The sequence below is a fragment of the Erythrolamprus reginae genome, chromosome 8 (assembly GCF_031021105.1).
Source record: "Erythrolamprus reginae isolate rEryReg1 chromosome 8, rEryReg1.hap1, whole genome shotgun sequence".
NCBI classification, from domain to species: Eukaryota; Metazoa; Chordata; class Lepidosauria; order Squamata; family Dipsadidae; genus Erythrolamprus; species Erythrolamprus reginae.
Window position 1 is genome coordinate 22,273,112 of NC_091957.1, and position 23,558 is coordinate 22,296,669.

General features: G+C 44.1%; 1 protein-coding gene across 1 annotated transcript in view; it reads right to left on the reverse strand.

The window, feature by feature from the left end:
- RERE (arginine-glutamic acid dipeptide repeats) overlaps positions 1-23,558 on the reverse strand; it is a 252,717-nt gene that overhangs the window by 43,738 nt on the left and 185,421 nt on the right. The window contains 1 exon segment of the mRNA XM_070759248.1: positions 3,250-3,330. Coding sequence (XP_070615349.1) covers positions 3,250-3,330 — 81 coding nt within the window.

The following is a 23,558-nucleotide window of genomic DNA, read 5'->3' on the forward strand; positions in this document are numbered from 1 at the left end:
GCAGTTTCTCACCCCAAGGTTAATGTAGAATCCAGAAATCAGTAGAGCTGGAAAGGACCTCAAAGGTCTTCTACTCCAACCCTCTGCTCAAGCCAGAAGACTCAATCTATCCTGGCCAAACGGTTGGTCCTGTCTATATCCCTTAAAATCTCCAGCGATGGACTTCACCTAAATTATCTTCTAGGAATAAAGTCCTCAGATTGTGCTTTTTAAACCTTGGAAATGTAATCATGATCACTTTTGCCTCTTGGTCTCAACCGGACTTTGAGAAAGCAGGAAGCAAGAGATTACATTATCCAGGGGAAGTCAGGGGTTACTCACCACTGCTGTACATTGCCTATCAAATCTGTAGCATCTCACCCTTAAAAAGTGTGGGCCTCCAGCAATTAGCAACAAAAAAATGGGGCAGACTACTGTAAACAGAATATATGATGCTTGCCTATTAGCATTTTATCGAGGTGTAAGATAAAATAAGATACAAAATAGGAAAGTAAATAGGAAAGCAGTGTGTGTGTGTGGGGGGGTGTATTTTATCAAGCTCATCCTAGTTTGCTTTTAAAAGGAGGAGGAATGGTGGTTTATAATCTGGACAAGCTCAAAATCCCAGAATTCTCAGCGTGGGAAGGACAGCATCTTTCCCCAGAGTGCACCTGGCTACTGCCAGAGAGAGATATATCCATCCATCCATCTCTATATCCATCTATCTATCTCTCCATTTCTCTATCTATCTATGATATCAACTATTGGTATCTATCTATGTCTCCGATATTTATCATCTACTGGTATGTATCATCTATCTAACCCTAACCCTATCTATCCATCCATCCATCCATCTATATATAAACACACACACACACATAATATATCCATCTATCCATCCATACACACACACACACACACACACACAATCTATCTACCTACCCACCCATCCATCCCTATATATACACACACATTATCTATCTATCCATCCATCCATCCATCCATCCATCCGTACACAATCTATCTGTCTGTCCGTCCGTCCGTCTGTCCATCCACCCACATCCACACACAATCTATCTAATTATTTATCATCTCCCTCCCTCCCTATATATCTCTATCTCTATAGATCTCAACATATCTGCATCGGCCTGCATAATGAAGCCTCCCTCCAGTTTTTGGTGAGGAGAATACAGGATCTGGTGAACAACAGCTGTTTCCCAGCCCATATTGAAAAAGAAACCCTATCATAATAATTTGAAAATATTCCTGTTCGTTTCAGAGGCACATGCACCCAAGATCTGCTCACGATATACTTGGAAAGGTTACAGGGGAGAAGACAACCCCACCCCCAAATAGCAGTTTCCAGGGTGGGCGTTTGTTTTAGTAAGCGTGCCCGGGGTGGGTTCACTTCTCCAAAGCCGGTTTTTCTTCCCTTTGGAGAGAAAAGGTCATTAAAATGCAAAGTGCTTTTGTCCTCTTGCCTTGATCACCATTTGTGGGTCAGGCCAGCGGTGACACGCAACACCCACCAACAGAAGAAAGAAAAAAGAAAGAAAGAAAGGAACAACTTTGTAGGAAGTGTTTCATCCCAAAAGGGATTGGAGGGGAGGGGGAGATCCCTGTGTCAAAGCCGCCAATTAATTCTGCTCCCTCGACAGCTCCTTGGGTCACAATGCCCTTTGTACCAAGGAAGGGGGAAAAAAACACAACAACCCACACCTCCAGGTCCCAGTTAGGGTTAGGGACAGTGCTGCCTGGCAGGGCCTAGGGGAAGAGCCATCTCTGTGGTGGCCCTGACCCTCTGGAATCAACTCCCCGCCCCCGAAATTCGCATTGCCCACCCCCCCCCAGTCTTTCGCAAACCTCTGAAAACGTATCTCTGTCGACAAGCCTGGGGGAGCACTAAAGAACTTTTAATAGCCCCCCAATAAAGGAAGAATAATTAGGATGAATGTGGATGTCTGTTTTTGTTAAAGTGTCGGGGTTTTTAGAATTAATTTAAATTAGATTTTTGAATTCGAGATCAAGTTATAAAGAATAAATTAGAATTACTATATAATATGTAAATAGATGTATTGCTCTTGAGTTAAAATGGTATATAGAAAATATGCCCCCATTTTGGTGGAGGGGTATGAATGTTATCTGGTGGCAGTCACTTTGAACACTGAGCACATTGTTATATGATGTGTGCATGTTCCATTGTTATAAAAATCAATAAAAATATTTTAAAAATATTTTTTATGTTTTAGTAGATTTTTAGTATATTTAAAAACATTAGGTTTCTTTATGTACTGTATCCTTGGTTGTGACCTGCCTTGAGTCACAGGAGAAAGGCGGCATTTAGAAAGCTGATCAAATAAATAAATATAAACAAACTTCCTGCCTCCATTCAGGCCCAAAACACAGTTGGCTTGCGCAGAATTCCCATGTGGAAGAATGAGTCCAAAAGCTTGGGAGATAAACTGAGCCTGAGCCGCCACAAAACACCAAGAGGTGGAAACCCCACATTTAAAGCTGTTTTTCCCCACCGCGTAGGCTGGTTGGATCAGCACAAAGAATCCAGAGGCTAATAAATAAACACACTAGTGGACTTAAGTCAATTCCAACCCACCCAAGAATTTTCCAGGGTTCCTCTGTCTCTTTTTTTCAGCATCACAAGTTGCCCCCCACCTCCAAAATTACACCCAGGTGATTGGGGGGGAGGGAAGAGGTTTTGCACAGGTCAAAGGAGAACCGATCCTGGAATCAGCTGACAAAACCAAACCTTGCCAGTGCTGGAATCAAGAATAAAAGAACCCCCGGATCTGATTTAGAAGAGAGGAAATCTACTCAAAACAGACTTCCCCTTCCAGGAGATGCAACTAAAATAGTTTTAGTTGTGGTATTTTTTTTTTCTTTTACCATTTGCAACTAGTTGCCCTTTTTAATACTGCCATCTTTTAAAATCACATATCCTCTGTTCTCTTTCCGGGGTTTGCAACAAAAAACCCCCCAAGAACAAAATTATGCCTCCATTTCCACTTCCGAACACAGGGAAAACAATCTCGGATCGATCCCAGAAGTTAAGGAAGGAGACCCCCGACAAGCAGCAAGATCTCAAAAAACCAAACAGACACACGATTCCCAAAAAAACATTTAGTCCACCGAGGGTTAAAAGAAATAAACGGCTCCTCCGTCACAGCAAATGGAGGAATGCAGAAAGACATTTTAGCAAGAGATGTGTGCGTATGTGGATGAAAGCAAGTTACATAAAAGTCCAGCCGTACTCACCGTCTCCTTATTGGGGAGCAATTCTTTCCGGATCCGGAAAAAGTTCTTGCCGTACTGCCGGAGGCCTTTGATGAACCGCTTCTGTGATTTAAAAAATAAAAATAAAAATAGGAACTTAGCCGGCCTCGATATTTTCAAGAGGAATCTTTTTCGAAAAGGAATCGGAAGGTTTAAGAAGCTGCAGGCAAATATGTTAATATAATACACCTTTCCCGCTCATCCGTGAACGCATTTCCACATTTGGCCCCTGGAATTATTTTTTAAAAGGCTTGTTAAGAAAAACCTCAGAAGGAGAAGATCCATCCTTCCCATGGCTGTTAGGAAGCCAAGTTGCCTATTCCAGGAAAAACAACAGAGGGGGGGGGGAGAGACTCAAAAGCACCATCTAGTTCCAGGTTAAAGGAAAGGTTAAAGGAGGAAGGGAAGGATTAGGGGAGAGGAAGGGGAGGAAGTTTTCCCATTTGGGAACAATCTTGGAAAAAGAAGGGGGGGTGTTTTGCCAGCTGAGCAAGGAAAGATGGGAAAACTCTTCTTTTAAAATAAACAAAATGTGATTTACAAAGCAAGATTTAAAAATCTAGCTTTTCGAGCCAAGTGCCCCCACGGGAAAGAACAAACCAACCAACACAGAAACAAGGAAAAAAATATCATTTTTGTTTGTTTTTCCTCTTTAAAAATACAAAAAACACAAACGAGGAAACGAAAAATATCATTTTTTGCTTCCTTTCAGGATGGATTCCAAGGAGAGGCTGCCAAAGTGCGTCCCACGATTTTTTGATGCATGCAAATATATCCAGTTCTAGCCAAAGTGCTCCCTCCCATCCCAAACACCTCAGTGGAAAAGCGGGGGAGGGGGCAGGTGGGGGGAGGCGAGAGAGACAGACAGAGAGGGAGGGAGGGAGAGAAAGAAAGAGAGAGAAAGAAAGAGGGAGAGAAAGAGAAAAAGGGAGAGAAAGATAGAAAGAGAGAAAAAGGGAGAGAAAAAGAAAAGGGAGAGAAAGAGAGGAGAGAAAGGAGAGAGAAAGAGAAAAAGAGAGAAAGAAAGAGAGAGAGAGGAAAGAGAAAGGGGAGAAAGAGAAAAAGAAAGAAAAGGGGAGAAAGAAAGAGAAAGAGAAAAAGGAAGAGAAAGAAAGAAAGAAAGAGAAAAGGGAGAGAAAGAGAGGAAAGAGAAAAAGGGAGAGAGAAAGGGAGGAAAGAGAAAAAGGGAGAGAAAGGAAGGAAAGAGAAAAAGGAAAAGACAGAAAGAGGGAAAGAGGGGGAGAGAATGAGAAAGGAAAAACCGTTCTCTCCTTTTTCCAACAATCCAGATTGCAAAAAAAAAAAAAAAAAAACCCAGAAAGGAGAGGGGGGGGGGGTAGGAAGCAGGCGACCGATCCTGCAAAGACGGGCTCCCCCTCCCACCCGAGACCCCTTCCGCACCCCGTCTGGGAGTTGCAACAGTTGCCCCCCCCCCGAGACCTCTCCCCCCCACCAAAAAACCCCCAGGACCCCAAAACGGAGCGTTGTGCAAAAAAGTGGGGCGGGAGGAAAGGAAGGAAGGGAGGCAGAGATTCCCAACCTGCAAAGGGGGACCGGGGGGGGAGGAAGCCCGGTCCGGAGAGGCGCAGGTGGGCCCTGAGCGGGAGGGGAGGGGTGGGGGTCCCGGAGGGGCAAAGGATCCCGATCGCCACCGGGGAGCCTCTGACACTACAAAGGGGAGGGGGGAGGGAGGGAGGAGCGGCGGCGGCTTTTAACATGTGATCCGGGAGCGCGTTGCAAAAGGCGGCCTGGATCGGGGGGGGGGGCGGACTCCGCGCTGGACAAGCTGGACCTCGGAGGGTCAGGTTTGGAGCCTGGGGGTTGCAAATGAGGCCGAGGAGGATCCGGCTTTTGATATGGGGAGAGGCATAGCTAAGGTTGCAATGCAAAGAGGGGAAAGGGAGGATGTGGTTGTTAATTGACTTCATTATGCACCCTGCCTTGTAAATAATAATAATAATAATAATAATAATAATAATAATAATAATAATAATAATAATAATATCTGTGCGCATCATACAAAAATACATCACACAGTCCTAGACACTTAGGAAATGTTTGACTTCTGATACAAAATCCAGCATATCAATCTCCTTTGCTGTACTGTACAGTATATTACTCTTTTTGTATATAAAATAATAATAATAACAATAACAACAACAATAGTAATAGTAATAACAACAATAATATAGTAATAATAATAGTAACAACAACAGAGTTGGAAGGGACCTTGGAGTCTTCTAGTCCAGGGGTAGGCAAAGTTGGCTCTTCTATGACATGTGGACTTCAATTCCCAGAATTCCTGAGCTAGCATGATTGGCTTAGGAATTCTGGGAGTTGAAGTCCACAAATCATAGAAGAGCCAACTTCTATGCCTACCCTTATTCTAATCCAATTCCCTGCTTAGGCAGGAAACCCTACACTTCTTCTTCAACATCATCATCATCCTTTTATTCACTAAGCCTGAAACTCAGTCAACTGAACATTTTAAAAAGTGTCACATATACCACTGAGTGGCACTGGTGGTTGATCCAGAATGCAGAGGTCATGGGTTTACCCAGATACACCCAGTAATGGGCTGCTGCACCCACGAGGGTGGGGGGCACCCACAGTGAGGGTATTAGGTTTATGCACTATTTATTGAATATTTAATAATTTTAAAAATTGTCCTTCCTTATCTAGTACCTTAGTATGGTCCTTAATTACTTTTAAAATAGGAAATAATTAAATAGCATGTTTTGACCCATAAATGTTTTAATCATTTTAATCATTATCTAGAAGTGAACTTTTATAACAATTCAAGAAAATTGAGCTACTTGCCTAACCTGTTATCACACTGATCCTTGTGGGTTCAGTACAAAACCTGTTGGTTATGACCGATAAAGCCCTACGAGTCTACGGAGAGGGGCGGCATACAAATTTAATAAATAAATAAATAAATGGCTTAAGACCAGATTACTTAAGGACTTTCTTCGACCTCCTACATCCCAGTGGCCGGTTAAATCCCACAGAGTTGGCCTCCTCCAGGTCCTGTCAGCCAAGCAGTCCTGGCTGGCTGGACCACGAGGAAGAGCCTTCTCTGTGGCGGCCCCGGTTCTCTGGAATAAATTCCCCTCGGAGCTTCATATTGCGCCCACCCTCCTGGCCTTTTGAAAGGCTCTAAAAACCCGGCTCTGTCAGCAGGCCTGGGGCCGTTGAGCAACAACATCTTGCTTCCGCCAGTAGTGTGTTAGTAGAATGGATGTGTGATGGACAAATGTTTTTAATATTCCAGGTTTTTTTTTAAAATTGTATCTGTTTTATCTTTGTACACCACCCTGAGTCCATTCAAATAATAATAATAGTAATAGTAATAGTAATAACAATAGTAATAATAGTAATAGTAGTACAGTATTAGTAATAATAATAATAATAATAATAATAATAATAATAATAATAATAATAATACCGGTAATAATAATAATAATAGTTGCTGCCAGCATCCTAGGTATCAAGCAAGTACCTTCTTAAAATATTGTTGTTGTTGTTATTAAATTTCTCCTTAGTTCTAAGTTGCTTCTCTCGTTGATTAGTTTCCACCCATTGCTATTGCTATTGCTTCTACCCACAGATGCTTTGGAGAATAGCTTGACTCCCTCTTCTTTGTGGCAACCCTTGAGATATTGGAAGACTGCTATCATGTCTCCCTGGACCTTCTTTTCATTAAACTAGCCATGTCTAGTTCCTGCAACTGTTCTTCATATGTTTTAGCTCCTGGTCCCCTAGTCATCTTTGTCGCTCTTCTCTGCACTCTGTCTAGAGTCTCAACATCCTTTTTGAATCGTGGCGACCAAACCTGGATGCAGGATTCCAAGTGTCGACTTACCAAGGCCTTATAAAGTGGTATTAACACTTCACGCAATCTGGATGCTATCCCTCTGTTGATGCAGCTTAGAACTATGTTGGCTTTTTTGGCAGCTGCTGCACACCGACCAAGATAAGTATTACTACTACTACCACCACCACTACAACAGCAGCAACAACAACAACTAATTCAAGGCAGTGAACATATCCCACATACTTTCCTCCTTCTCATTTTCCTCACAACAACCTTGCGAGGTTGGCTGGGCCGGGAAAGAAGGACTGGCTCAAATTCACCCCAGCTGGCTTTGGTGGCTAAGGAGGGACTGGAACTCGCCTCCTACTTCCTAGCCTGGTGCCTTAATAACTAGGCCAAACTGGCTCTCTTTTTATTATCACTGTTACTGTCATTGCTAATATTATCTCTTCTATTCATTAAGCATGAAACTGAAGTCAACTGAACATTTAAAAAGGTACCACAAATATCATTGACTAGCGCTGATGGTTGATATGGGTTGCTGCCAGCATCCCAAGTATCAACCAAGTACAGTGGTACCTCTATTTATGAACTTAATTCATTCCGTGACTGGGTTCTTAAGTAGAAAAATTTGTAAGAAGCAATTTTTCCCATAGGAATGGATGTAAAAGCAAATAATGTGTGCAACTGGGGAGGCTGGAGGCCGTTTCCTCCCAGGAGATTCCTAGAAGGCCCCACAGAGACTTCTCCTCGCTTTTTCCAGCCCTGTTTCCTCCCAGGAGATTGCTAGAGAGGACCCACGGAGGCTTCTCCCCACCTTTCCCGGCTCTGTTTCCTCCCAGGAGATTCCGAGAGAAGCCCAACAGAGGCTTCTCCCTGCCTTTCCCAGCCCTGTTTCCTCCCAGGAGATTCCTAGAGAGGCCCCACGGAGGCTTCTCCCTGCCTTTTCCAGCCCTGTTTCCTCCCAGGAGATTCCTAGAAACGACCCCCAGAGACTTCTCCCTGCCTTTTCCAGTTACAGTTTTGGAGGCTCGTATTTGTAAGTGGAAAATGGCTCTTGAGAAGAGGCAAAAAAATCTTGAACACCCGGTTCTTATCTAGAAAAGTTCGTAAGTAGCAGCGTTCTTAGGCAGAGGTAGCACTGTAGTTTTATTTTTAATTTCTGAACTGTTTTCTGTTTTTTTTAATTTCAGAGGCCTGCATTAAAAACAAAAAAACCTGCATGGATGAGATAAAAATGCCCCCCCCCTTTTAAAAAAACCCCCAACCAACAGTGTTAAGTCAAATAACCCCGCAATCTTTACTGCAGTGGGAACTCATTTAAAAACCATCAATTTCACTAAGTGGCTGCAGTCAATAGAACGATTAAAAAAAAAAGACATACAAAGAGTCATTGTTATTATTGAAGACTTGGTAGATTATCCCAAACACCGAAGCATATTCTGGGGGAGATGGAGGGAGGGGGGTAGCGCAGCCGGGCAGGGGGAAATGTTAATCGTTCTGTTTAATCATAGCTTAACCATAGTTCGTTTTGTGACTGATTATCTGGGGTGGGTCTACGAGACAAGGTTGCAACGCAAAGTGTCTTGATCTGGATTGCAGGCGATCCTTTTTCAATCTTCTTTTGAAATATCTTTAGGATATTTATTTATTATTGACTTTAGATTGTGATCCCACTGTATAAAGCGTTAGTGAGATCACATTTGGAAGACTGTTCAGTTCTGAAGATCTCACCTACAAAAAGATATTGGTAAAATTGAACGGGTCCAAAGATGGGCTACAAGAATGGTGGAAGGTCTTAAGCATAAAACGTAAGTCAGGAAAGACTTAATGAACTCAATCTGTAGAGTCTGGAGGACAGAAGGAAAAGGGGGGACATGATCGAAACATTTAAATATGTTACAGGGTTAAATGAGGTGCAGGAGGGGAGTGTTTTCAACAGGAAAGTGAACACAAGAACAAGGGGCCACAATCTGAGGTGAGTTGGGGGAAAGATCAGAAGCAACGTGGGAAAATATTATTTGACTGAAAGAGAAGTAGACGCTTGGAACAAACTTCCAGCAGACGGGGTTGGTAAATCCACAGGAACTAAATTTAAACATGCCTGGGATAAACATAGATCCATCCTAAGATAAAATACAGGAGATAGTATAAGGGGCAGACTAGATGGACCCTGAGGTCTTTTTCTGCCATCAATCTTCTATGATTCTATTATTATTTATTTATTATTTATTAAATGTGCTTATATGCTGCCCAATTCCTGAAGGACTATCCTCTTCCCAACTAGTTGGGTTCTCCAATCTATTGATTTGGTACCAGCGGATTCAATATCTCTTAATACCTCAATACTTCAATACCTCTTAAACCTCCCCCCCCCCCCAATAGATGTGGGGTGGGTTCCCCTTTTCCAGATCAGGGCTCTCCAACCTTGGCAACTTGAAGCCTGGTGGACTTCAACTCCCAGAATCCCCCAGCCTGCTCTAGATGAATTTTCACGGCCCAACATGGTTTGGATATTTAAAATACTAACTTGTGATCCTGGATGGTGAAGGGGTTGACTGATTCCTTCTGCTATGGGAAGAAGGAGGGGGGGGGACACTGACCCAACTTTAAAAATAACTTTTTAAATAGGCATCCCTCTTCTGGGCTCCCTGCTGTTTCCCACTCCCCAAATTCCACATCCTGTAATTAAACGGGTTTGTAAACCTTCGGGGAATAACTTTCATCTTTATACCCAAAGGAGCAGAGGAGAAAAGCTAAGAACAACACAACACATCTGAGGAGGATTTTAATTTTAAGGGATTGTGGAGGGGTCTTTTCCCAAACTGGAGGCCTGGGAAATTGAAACAGAAATACATTCACCCCTTGCAAGGAAGCAAAATATAAAAAAGGAAGGAAGGAAGGAAGGAAGGAAGGAAGGAAGGAAGGAAGGAAGGAAAATTGAGTCAACCAGAAGGAAGGAAGGAAGGAAGGAAGGAAGGAAGGAAGGAAAAAAAGAAAGAAAGAAAACCGAATTAAACCACAAGAAAATGAAATGCTCTAGTATTAACTTCTTCCAGCCGGTACCCTCAAAAGAAACCCTTAATTATTTTGCAAAAGGAGGAGATGTGCGCGCACACATATACAAACACACACACAGAAAGAGAGAGAGAGAAAGAGAGAGACGTACACACATAACACACAACCCCTGCGCCCCCCCTCACTTCTCTTGCAAATCTGCCCTTCTGTCACTTCCTCTAGAAACCTTTTAACATCTTATTTATAACCTCCTCTGTCTTTTTTTATTCTAAGCGGCTACGTGATGAAGCTGGGACCGAAGTAGATTTATGGGGGGTCTATTTCGAAGGAGTGTGGAAGGGGAGGGAGGCAGTGGACAGGCAAAGCGGGGAGGGGAGGCTCTTTTGGAACGTGGCACAGCTGGGCATCGCACCCCTTTATAAAATATTGGTGGAGGGGTCAGCGCTCAGCAAAACCCCAGTTGCCATGGCTATGGAATGGGTGCGAACACCGCCACCAAGGGGGTCTCTCTCTCTCCTCCCTCTTGTAGATGCTCTCTTGCCGTTCCCACTGCGACATAATTTATGAGGGTCTCTGGTGCCCCTGCCACAATGTGTAAACAGAAGGTTTGGGCAGGGGAAGGGAGGGGGGTGGACAGTTATAAATAACCGAGCCTGGGATTAGGAGGCAAGCATGCCATTTTTTGCATATGCGCTGCTGGCGGCTCTCGAAGGCCCCCTGTATTTTATCTCCTGAAACAAATAGTGTGACAAGATACACAAAGTCATTATGTTCTCTCTTAACACACCCCTCGGAGGGCGGGATGGCACGTTTATGGAGATGGCGAGGACGAGGAAGCCTCTGCAACTACTATGGAGGAAAGAGGCGGCAGTAGCCACCAGGGATTGCAATGAAAATTGGTGTGTGTGTGTGTGTGTTTTCAGATGGTGCCATTTTGTTCCCTCCCAGAGGCTTTAGCCTTGACACAACTAGCAGCTGAAGCCAGCCGGTGCCCTCTCTTGAAGAAGTTTATCTGTAGTGCCAAATGGTAAATACAATGGTACCTCTACTTATGAACTTAATTCGTTCCGTGACAAGGTTCTTAAGTAGAAAAGTTTGTAAGAAGAAGCAATTTTTCCCATAGGAATCAATGTAAAAGCAAATAATGTGTGCGATTGGGAAAACCACAGGGAGGGTGGAGGCCCTGTTTCCTCCCAGGAGATGATGATGATGATGATGATGATTATTATTATTATTAATTAGATTTGTATGCCGCCCCTCTCTGGAGACTCAGAGTGGCTCACAACAACAAAACAGTACAAATCCAATGATTAAAACAATTAAAAAACCTTTAATATAAAAAGCAATCATACATCTCATACAGACCATGCATAAAACGGAAATGGTCCAGGGGAATCAATTTCCCCGAGCCTGACGACAGAGGTGGACTTTAAGGAGTTTGCGAAAGGCACGGAGGGTGAGGGCAATCCTAATCTCCGGGGGGAGTTGATTCCAGAGGGTCGGTTTTCTCCCAGGAGATTCCTAGAGAGGCCCCACAGAGGCTTCTCCCTGTGTTTTCCAGCCGTTTCCTCCCAGGAGATTCTTAGAGAGGCCCCACGGAGGCTTCTCCCTGAGTTTTCCAGCCCTGTTTCCTCCCAGGAGATTCCTAGAGAGGCCCCACGGAGGCTTCTCCCTGAGTTTTCCAGCCCTGTTTCCTCCCAGGAGATTCCTAAGGAGGCCCCACGGAGGCTTCTCCCTGAGTTTTCCAGCCCTGTTTCCTCCCAGGAGATTCCTAAGGAGGCCCCACGGAGGCTTCTCCCTGAGTTTTCCAGCCCTGTTTCCTCCCAGGAGATTCCTAGGGAGGCCCCACGGAGGCTTCTCCCTGCCTTTTCCGGTTACAGTTTCGGAGGCTCAGGTTTGTGAGTGGAAACTGGTTCTTGAGAAGAGGCAAAAAAACCTTGAACACACGGTTCTTATCTAGAAAAAATTGTAAGTAAAGGCGTTTGTAGGTAGAGGTACCACTGTGGTTCATTTTGGGCTGGGAAGGTTGTATGAATACAGCTTCTCTAGCCTCTGGGAAGCTGGAGAAGGCTTTTCTTTTGGGTGGCAGCCCTTGATGGGCGATTCAGGGAGTAGGAAGTGTGTTTTGAAGACCTGAGCATGCATTTTATAGCTAATGCTGGGGTGGGGGTGGGGGGGTCCATTACATCGCCCAGAACGAAACGGATGTAAAAAACCATCATGGAATGATTGAATGTGTAAAGCACGAGTTGCATTAGCTGAATGTGTGAACCAAAACACCCAATTTAGGAGAAAGCATGAAGGCTGTGTGTGTCTGTTTGTGTGTGTGTGTGTGTGTGTGTTTGTGCGCGTGCATGTAGATAGATATATAGATGGTTGGATGGATGATATGGAGATAGATAGAGAGGGGGGGGAGATGGATAGAGAGATAGAGAGATAGATAGAAAGAAAGAAAGATAGATAGATAGATAGATAGATAGATAAGAGAGGGAGGGAGGGAGATGGATAGAGATAGACAGGCAAGACAGATAGATAGGGATATAGATAGATGGATATAGACATATCGATAGGTAGGGAGAGAGGGGGAGGAAGAGGGAGAGAGAGAGAGAGAGAGAGAGAGAGAGAGAGAGAGAGAGAAAGAAAATGCTCATAACTCTGTAGTTGGTTGGTAGAGTGGCTAAGGCAGCCGGCTAGGAGTTCTAATCCAAACCTTAGGCACAAAACTAATTGGGTGATCTTAGGGCAGCCCCCCCCCCCCCCCCGGCTCTAGGAAGGTGGCAAAGACTGACTGGGGAATTCTGAGAGTTGAAGTCCACAGTCACCAAGGCTGCACATTCCAGCGCTGCAGCATCGCATCAAGTCGGAAAAAAAGCGAACAATTCATTTACCCCAGATGCAAGGTTATTCCCCCTGCCATGCATCTTTCCAAGCTATGCGCCTTGGCCTCGTGCAACCCCACACAAAGGCCCCCCACAACCTCTTTTATCCCCACCCCAAACGCAGAGCCTTTAATCTCCCTCACTGACAGCTGACCCAGATTAACCGGCACTTTCCGCCTATCCACCATCGCATCTGCCTGCCCCGGCCAAGGCCGCCTCCCCGAGCCCTGCGTTTCCTGCCAGCTTCGGCCCTGCCGGCTATCCATCACCCGCCAACTTTGTGCGCGAGGAGGATGGCTCCGGCCCCGGGTTGCCAGGCAACGGCCGCCGGGAGAAATTGGAGAAGGGCTGACGGACGAGCCGAAGTGGCTGCAAACCAGGGTCTTCCTTTGCTTTTGGCTCTCGGGGCCAAGCGGGGAGACTAACGCTAAACAGGATACCCTGGAAAAACCAGGCATGGGAGGAACACTACCGCCCCAACCTGGCCTGAGGCATTGGAACTGACGGGCAGGCGGGGAGGAGAGAATCCTTGTTCCCTGTCTTTCAAAATGCTCAAATGGTGGAATAGTAATGACAGATCAGACGATAGGGGATTGAGGGACGATAGGGGGCAAGGGGCAGAGACACGTGGGGAGGGGGAAATACCCTAAAAATATAGGTTAATTAAGAGAAAGGAGAAATTATATCTATCTATCTATCTATCTATCTATCTATCTATCTATCTATCTATCTATCTATTCTCTCTGTGTATTATCTATCTATCTATCTATCTATCCCTTATAATAATAATAATTAATAATAATTTATTAGATTTTTATGCCGCCCCTCTCCGAGGACTCAGAGTGGCATACAAATTATCTATCTGTCTGTCTGTCCTCTATCTATCTACCTACCTACCTATCCATCCATCTCCTATCTATCTATCTATCTATCTATCTATCTATCTATCTATCTATCTATCTACCTACCTACCTACCTACCTACCTACCTACCCACCCACCCACCCATCCATTCATCCAGGCTGCAGTAGTACAGAAGAGGCTGGCTTCCAGCTGTGGGATCTCCATGGGGTCTCCCATCCCACTTTTCCCACATCAGCCAAAGCCCAATGCCTGGCAGTCCCTCCTCCCCTGGTCGGGCATTGCTGTCTTGCAGCCCTTACAAAGCAACTGTCCTCATCTGCAGCCGCTGGACTCCAGAAGTGGCAAAGTGTCTGAGCTCCAGACAACCACGGAGGGTGGTTGTTCCTATGAGGCTTTGAGTCATGGTTTTCTGGATCCCAAAGGCTACAAGCAAAGGCAGAGAGGTGGGGCCACGCTTTGCTTCTTTCTGGATGGGTGGTTACTTTTATTCTACAAAAGGTTGGAGGGTCGCTGTCCTACATCATCAGTGCTTTGCAGGGCAATTAAACCCAAACATCTAGGGTATCTCGATTACTCCAAATATCAATTTTTTTAAATGGAAACAGCTCTAAACCATCCGCAGGATGCCTGATGTGTTTTCCTGACGTTGGCAAATAGCCGGTGGGTCTGAGTGGCCTGCTCTCGCCCTTCCTCTTTTTACGGATGTATTGGTTATTATTATTTATTAATTAGCTTTCTAATTAAGACTCAGGATGGCTCACAGAAAACAAATACAAAACGTATAAGAAATCTAATATTAAAACACTCTAAAAGCTTCAATACTAAAAACATAAAAGAATCTAACTTAATTTAAATTTTAAAACCCCAATATATTTAAAAAATTTAATATACTGCTCAAAAACAACAACAAAAGAACACATCCTAGATCTGAATGAATGAAATATTCTCATTGAATACTTCGTTCTGTACAAAGTTGAATGTGCACAACAGCAGGTGAAATTGATTGTCAATCAGTGCTGCTTCCTAAGTGGACAGTTTGATTTCACAGAAGTTTGATTTACTTGTGTTGTTTAAATGTTCCCTTTATTTTTTTGAGTAGTGTATATTAAAAATTAAAATTATATTGAAATTCAGGTTGCAACCTTTTACGGTACTTCCCTGGGATTAAGCCCAACTGAATATGGCTAGGAGCTGTGGCTTTAGATGGCCACTTCGAGCCCCCCACCCCACCCTTGGGAGCTGTCACAGGACAGGAACTAATACAGTACAAGGTGGCATCTGAGGATAACCCAAAAGCCAAGAAAGATTAACACAGATAAGATTAAGAGATTAAGACAAGAAGGGCATTGTAGTTTGCTTCTTGATTCCTTCACCCCTGCACCCCCTCACCCCAAAAAAAGCATTGGTCCAAATTTTGCATGGGGGTTCCCTTCTTGAATCGCCTAGGAATAAATGTTTACTCTGCACAAACAAGCCGAAAAAAATAGCAGCGTAAAAGCTACCTGAGTGACAAGGAACGGAGATGGGAGATAGCAAAAGTCCATTTGCTCTTCCAATCCCATTCCAATCAATTCCCAACCTACCCATGCCAAAAAAAAAACACATTTCCCCCCATAGCTCAGTGGTCTGAGAATACGCCAAAAGCCAAGCTCCATTAAAATTGCTGAATGCAGGAGAATAATAATATTTATTTATTTTATTTATTTATTTATTTATTAATCAAATTTGTATGCCGCCCCTCTCTGCAGACTCGGGGAGGCCAACAACAGTAATAAAACAATATAAACAAATCTGATATTTAAGTTAATTTTAAAAAGAAACTCCAATTTAAGAGACCAATCATACATACAGACATACCATGCATAATTTTTTAATAAGCCATGGGGAAGGGAATATCTCAATTCCCCCATGCCTGACAACAGAGGTGGGTTTTAAGGAGCTTACGAAAGGCAAAGATAACAATAATAACAGATTTAGAAGGGACCCTGGAGGTCTTCTAGTCCAACCCCCTGCTTAGGCAGGAAACCGTACATGACTTCAGACAGATGCTTATCCAACATCTGCTTAAAAACTTCCAATGTTGGGGCATTCACAACTTCTGGAGGCAAGCTGTTCCACTGATTAATTGTTCCGACTGTAAGGAAATTTCTCCTTAGTTCTTAGTTGCTTCTCTCCTGGTTTAGTTTCCACCCATTGCTTCTTGTCCTGCCCTCAGGGACTTTGGAGAATAGGTTGACTCCCTCTTCTTTGTGGCAACCCCTGAGATACTAGAAAACTGCTATCATGCCTCTCCTGGTCCTTCTTCTCATCAAACTAGACATACCCAGTTCCTGCATGTCTAATAATCCATGCTTGATACAAGTCTTAAAAAAAAACCCACCCAAAACAAATAGATCCTGGTTATAAAGAAGCACACACAAACACACACCTGCACACTTAAATCTGGAGTGAGCCAATGTCGAACCCAGCGAACCCTGCACACTGCAGCCATCCAGGAGCTGCCAAAATCTCCTGGCATGGCTTGACCGTGCGAGCCATGCTAAAATAAAATCGGATTTTCCTCCCACCCACCCCCCTTTTTTTCTTAATATATTATCATATATTAGATCACGCTGCCCTGCGGGTTTCATGTTGCCGGCAAACCGGATTAACGTTCCTGGTACGCCGAGATATTTTGATCCTCGGAGCTGGAAGCTTCAAAACGGAGAGCTACAGGAAGGTCGGGAGACACTGGGGAAAGTGCTAAGAATAGAAATTGGAGGGATAAGGAATGCGCAGAAGGAAAGCTGGAATTCAGAAGGAGCTGCAGCTGCCCCACCGCCAGGCTTTGCAAGTCAACAGAGATTCACTCTGGTTTCTTCTGCCTTGGAAGCATAATTTTTGCTCATTGGTGTTGGACAGAGAGAGTTTTGCGCACACGGAAGTTAACCCACCAAGTAGCCACAGTTAACCACTACAGTACTGTATACCTAATTGAAGTCTTCAATGAAATACAGCAGCAGGCTTTCTTGTAAAAATATATATTTACTTCTCTTTTATCAAACTGCTTCTCTAAATAAACTATCATACAATACTTTCATATAACTCTTATAATATCCACCACTGCAACCATTAAGCACTAACCACTAAACTACAAACCACTCTATACTATAACAAGCCGCCCACTGCCGCTCCAAGTCTTCGGAGAGGGGCGGCATACAAATCTAAATAATAATAATAATAATAATAATAATAATAATAATAATAATAATAATACTGTAACAAACCACTATAACAAACCAATCTGTAACAAACCACACCCATGCAAGGGTGTTCCTCCTTATATAGGTTACAGCCAATCAGGTTGCAGCATAATTAGCAAATCCATGATTACATACTAGTTATGGCTTTTTAAATTAGTATTATTATTAATTGGATTTCTCGGGGCAGCTCACAACATATAAAATATACAATACACAATATTTTAATCCAATTAACTAATTAAAAATCTAGCCTTACATCAGCCTCTCCAAGGTTACAAACTATTCACTTGCATTGTGATGTTACCTTCAGAAATAAACTTATTTCTGACAATTGGTCTTTGGCTACTGGTTTTCTCCTGCACAGGAGGTCTTCTGCTGGCCTTCAACTCTCAAGTCCTGCGATCCTCATCCAGGGTGCCTTATTTAGGTATTACGGTAATTAAATTTCTATGCCGCCCTTCTCCGCAGACTCAGGGCGCCTTCAAAGAGCAGGCGGGTTCCGAAAGGAAGAAATGCCTCCATCCGTTCTTCCAACAGTGTTATGTCACATCCAAGTTTATTTATTTATTTATTTGGACTTATGCGCTGCCCAACTCCCAAAGGACTCTGGGTGACTCAGAACCAAATACACTGGAGAAGAGGAGGAGGAAAAAGAGAAGAGGAGGAAGAGGAGAGAGGAGGAAAAGAAAAGAGGAAGAAAGAGAAGATAATATTTGTCTATTTGCCAATGACTCTAAAGTGTGCAATAGGGTTGATATTCCTGGAGGCGCCTGTAATATGGCAAATGATTTAGCTTTACTAGATAAGTGGTCAAAGCAATGGAAACTGCAGTTTAATGTTTCCAAATGTAAAATAATGCACTTAGGAAAAAAGAATCCTCAATCTGAGTGTTGTATTGGCAGTTCTGTGTTAGCAAAAACTTCAGAAGAGAAGGATTTAGGGGTCGTGATTTCCGACAGTCTCAAAATGGGTGAACAGTGCAGTCAGGCGGTAGGGAAAGCAAGTAGAATGCTTGGCTGCATAGCTAGTGGTATAACAAGCAGGAAGAGGGAGATTGTGATCCCACTGTATAGAGCGCTGGTGAGACCACATTTAGAGACCTCACCTACAAAAAGATATGGATCAAATTGAATGGGTCCAAGGACAGGCTACAAAAATGGTGGAAGGTCTTAAGCATAAAACGTATTAGGGAAGACTTCATGAACTAAATCTGTATAGTCTGGAGGACAGAAGGGAAAGGGGGGACATGATTGAAACATTTAAATAGGGTAAAGGGTTAAATAAGGTTCAGGAGGGAAGTGTTTTTAATAGGAAAGTGAATACAAGAACAAGGGGGCCCAATCTGAGGTTAGTTGGGGAAAAGATCAGAAGCAACCTGAAAAGAAAATATTATTTTACTGAAAGAGTAGTAAATGCTTGGAACAAACTTCCAGCAGACGTGGTTGGTAAATCCACAGTCACTGAATTTAAACATGCCTGGGATAAACATAGATCCATCCTAAGATAAAATACAGGAAATAGTACAAGGGCAGACTAGATGGACCATGAGGTCTTTTTCTGTTTTCAATTTTCTATGTTTCTAAGAGGGGGAAGAGTAGGAAGAAAAAGAAGAAGAGGAAGAGAGGGAGAAGAGAAGAAAAGAAGGAGAAGAGGAGAAGAAAAGAAAAGAAGAGTAGGGGGAAGGGGGAGGACAGCGAAAAGAGGAGGGAGAAAAAGAGAAGAGGAAGGAGGAAGAGGAGGGAGGCAGAGGAGAAGAAGAAGAAAGAGAAGGAGAGGAGGAGGAGAGGAACCACCAGATTTACAACTGTTTGGCTACTTGGTTCACAGCCAGAAATGCTATATATTCCAGGACTGGGACCCTCTGCATTCAAAGCAGTTGATAGACAGGTTATGGACAAGTCATAGTCAAGTTCAATTATTAAATAAAACGATTAAATAAATAAATGGATGTTGACTGTAACCTTGGTGACAGCTTTGCTTTGGAAAAAAACACGGGATGAGATCCAAATCCCAGCAAGCATTGGAAGGATACAAACCGGTTGTCTTTGAGCAAAACCAACAGTAAGAAAAAAAGTTTTTAAATAAGTTAAAAGGGGGGGGGGGTGTCTTTCTTATAACCAACTGTCAACTGTGCCGTTTTAAAACATACACACACATACACGAAACTGCTCCAAAAAAAGTAATTCATAAAAAAACCATTTCTGACAAATGAGCAAAACCTTCGAGGGCGTCTACAGCTCTCCACCAGAGATGACAAATTGCAGCTGATTTTTTTAGCTTAATCAGAGCATCTTAGCTCCTGGGCAGGACCTGTTCCAAATTACAGGTAACTGGAAAAAAAACCCACCTTTGTCCTTCAGGGTTATTTAGCTCCCCACCCCAATCTTAGTTCCTCCAATGGACCACGGCAACTTTCTTGGCTCCTAAAAAAAATCCCGCTCGGACAAGACCGGCCTTGGTCTCGCGGGCCCAGAAAAGAAGCTCGTTTTCCGAAACGCACCTTGAAATGGACGCGCCAGAGAGACAGAGAAAGCCACACACACACAATGTTCTGTCGATGTGTCTTTTCTCCAGCCGCTTTTACACGCCTCCCCGATTCCGATTCATAACCGAAATGTGGGATTTGAGAGGCTGAAATTATTCCGAGCCAGCCGAGAGGAAAAGCGTTTGGGAGGGCTGGTTGGCTATTCTAAATGCATAAGCTCTGGCGTGACCAATATCGCCCAGCAGAATCCAAAACCTCGGTGATCCACCTCAACGGGGAGGCAAGACAGGGATGAGGAAAAAATTTAACGCATCCCCAGCAGCCAAGGAACTAAATTTAACAGGGCAGCACAGAAATCCAGATGCGACATTGGCCCTCAGTCGTTTGGACCAGCATCTTCTCCACAGTCCAGTTTCTTGGAACCTTCCTCTTGTGGTCCATCATCCTTTTCATGATACCAGATACTTTATAACCATCTCTCCACACTCCATGTGGTCGGCTACCCCCAGAATCACACTTACTCGGTGGCTCACCATTAAAACATCTTTCCAATCAGCTGTCGTGTCTCCAGGATCTTTCTCCCTGCTTGGAACTGAACCCAGATGGATATTTCTTCCGACAGTAGTTTGAGACCTTCCATTCAATCAAAGCATCATTAGTGTCCCAAGCTCTGTTACCCATCCTTGGAATGATAAATAGGGAGATGGGATGTGCCCAATTACTTTCCTCACCGGCTTGCAAGTGTGAGCACGCGACCGTTAGTAGCAACATTAGGTCGCTACTAACGGTTCACCTAAACCGAACTACCTGAATATCACCTCTGGATGTGCCATTCTACATGCGGAGAAGCCTATAGGAGCCTGGGTGGTGCAGTGGTTACAGTGCAGCACTGCAGGCTACTGAAGTAAGGCTAAGCTGTAGTTCAAGAGTTCAAATCTCACCACCGGCTCAAGGTAGACTCAGCCTTTCATCCTTCCCAGGTGGGTAAAAATGAGGACCCAGATTGTTGGGGGACAATATTTGCTGATTCTGTAAACCACTTAGAGAGGGCTGTAAAAGCACTGTGAAGCGATACATAACTATAAAGGCTATTGTTAGTTTTCCTTCCTTCCTTCCTTCCTTCCTTCCTCCCTCCCTCCTTCCCCTTCCTTTCCCCCCCAGTGGTTAGAATGCAGTATTGCAGGCTGACTCTGCCCACTGCCAGCAGTTCGATCCTGACTGACTGGCTCAGGGTCGACTCAGCCTTCCATCCTCCCAAGGTGGGTCAAATGAGGACCCAGATTGTTGGGGGACAATATTTGCTGACTCTGTAAACCGCTTAGAGAGGGCTGTCAAAACACTATGAATCGGTGTATAAGTCTAAATGCTATTGCCATTGCCCGGAAAAAGTGACATCTCAACCAACTTGCAATAAAATAATAGCTCCCCGAAGGAATCTCTACAGCCACACGGTTTAGATAACCGAGCGGGAACAGAGGGAGGGGGAGGGGGGGCAAGCCAGGATGGATTGAGAGCTTCCTTCACCTGCTCTATTATTATGGCTGCCGGATGGAAAACCACCTCATTTTTCAGAGCTATTGAATAGGCAGCTCCGTGAATGAAGCGTAAGTATGCTCAGATCAGCCCCCCCCCCCCCCCGCTTCCTTTGAAGTATAGTTTCTAAATGCCATAGCAGGGGATGGTTTTTTTTTTTTTTTTAAAAGAAGAAGACGGGAAAAAGAAAGAAAGACAAATAGCTTGCTGTCAGGCAAGGCTCAGATCAAAAGGTTGGGATCCACTGCACGAAATATAAATGGAAATTGCAAATTGCAAGCTCGGAGTCAAGGACACGAGGATGGGGGGGGGGAGGATTTTCTCTCAGGGAGGGAGAAAAAAACCCAGGGCGACAGAATTGGAATCAGAAGGATGGGATATGAATGGCAGTCTCTATTTGCTCTTTGCAAGGATCCGAGGATTTAAGGACTGGTTAAAGGAGAGAGAAAGAGAGAAGGGGGGGGGAGAGAGAAACAGAGGAAGAGAGAAAGAAAGAGGGGGAAAGAGAGACAGAGAAAGAAAGAGACAGAGGAAGGGGGCGAGAAAGAGAGAGAGAGAAAGAGGGAGAGAGAGACAGAGAAAGAAAGAGGGAGAGGGAGAGAAAGAAAGGGGGAGACAGAGAAATAAATAAAAACGGAGACAGAGGCCAGAGAGACAGAGAAAGAGAGAGAGAGAGAGAGAGAGAAAGAAAGGGAGAGACAGAGAAAGAAAAACAGAAAGAGGGAGAGAGAGAAAGAGAGAGACAGAGAAAGAGAGAGAGACAGAAAGGGGGGGAGGGAGAGAGGAACCAGCTTTTCCTCCATTAAAAATTAGAAGTTCTTAAACCAGAGAATAGCTTCTTATTTCAAGAGAGACATAATTATAATGGGCTCTCATCCTTTCAAAGCCAGTTAAGGAGCCTAATCTCTTTTCTGAGCAACATTTAAACTACCTGTTTATTACTCGTGCTGGGAAGCCTATTACTAAAATGACTCTCTTAATAATAATTTGTAGGGCTGCTGCTTGCATAAAAGCAGACATCCGTTGCCTTAACAAAAGCGGTATATTTCTCGGCGCTTGTACAGAGGAGGGAAAAAGGATCCTGGCATTTTCTAGCCAATACACCAAAAAAAGAAAGAAAGAAAGCATGCACAAAAAAGAAAACCGGGGATTGTGCAGAAATAAATTCCGATTAGCGTCTTAAAAAGAGACATCCACCGAGCTCTCTGCGCTTAGAACAGAGCTCCTCTGTTTTCAGCACTGGGGGATTTCTTCAAAGGGCCCCCCCGACTTACGACAATTCATTTAGTGGCCACCTGGGGTTTCGATGGCACTGGGGAAAAAGCCCCCCCCCTTAGGACCAGTTGTTGTTGTTGTTGTTGTTGTTATTATTATTATTATTAGATTTGTACGCCGCCTCTCTCCGAAGACTCACAAGTTACTCGCACTCAGTCCCGTGGCAACACCCCCCGTGGGCCTGTGATCGGAATATGGGGACTTGGCTTAAAAGGATCGCTGCAATCCAGAGGCCACGTGGCCACCGTTTTGAGAGCTTGCCAGCCGGCTTCTGGCAACCAAAATCGGGAAGAGGGAGGGAGCCCCGGTTGGCGTAACGATTTCACGATTCGCTGACTGACTGCAGCGCTGCTCCGTTTAACAGTGGCAACCCCCCCCCCACCAAACCCAAAAAAAACCCCAACAAGGCCTTCGCCCTGATCTTTCCCAGAATGCCCCCACATTTGAATTCTGCCTGCCGCGTTGAGTGCCGACAGATTTCCCACCAGAGCTGCTCCCAGTTTTTAAAAGCGGGGCTGTCATTCTTGTTTTCCTCTTTGAAATTTATTTATTCATTCATTCATTCATTCGATTCTTTTATCCCTCCCTTCTCCTTAGACTCAGGGCGGCTTACAACATGTTAGCAATAGCCCTTTTTTAACAGAGCCAGCCTATTGCCCCCCCCCCCACACACACAATCTGGATCCCCATTTGACCCACCTCGGAAGGATGGAAGGCTGAGTCAACTTTGAGCCGGTGGTGAGATTTGAACCGTTGACCTACAGATCTACAATCAGCTTTAGTGGCCTGCAGTACTGCATTCTACCTGCTGCGCCACCCTGGCTCTTAATTCGACTTCCATGCCGCCCAATCCCGAAGCACTCAGGAGCAGTTTACAACAACCATGTGAATACGAAAACAATTTTAAAAAAAGGTAAAATTTATAATCTAAAAAATTAGAAAACATTTTCAAGAGGAGATTGGACTGCCATCTGGCTGGGGAGGTATAAGATTTCCTGCTTGAGCAGGGGGTTGGACTTGATGACCTGCAGGGTCCCTTTCAACTTTAATAAAATAAATAAATGAATAAATAAATAAATAAAACCCTAATTTAAAAAAAACCCATAAATTAACCAATCACAACAGCATGCATGCATACCATTCATACGATTTGGCCACGATAGTTGTTAGTTCATGGCC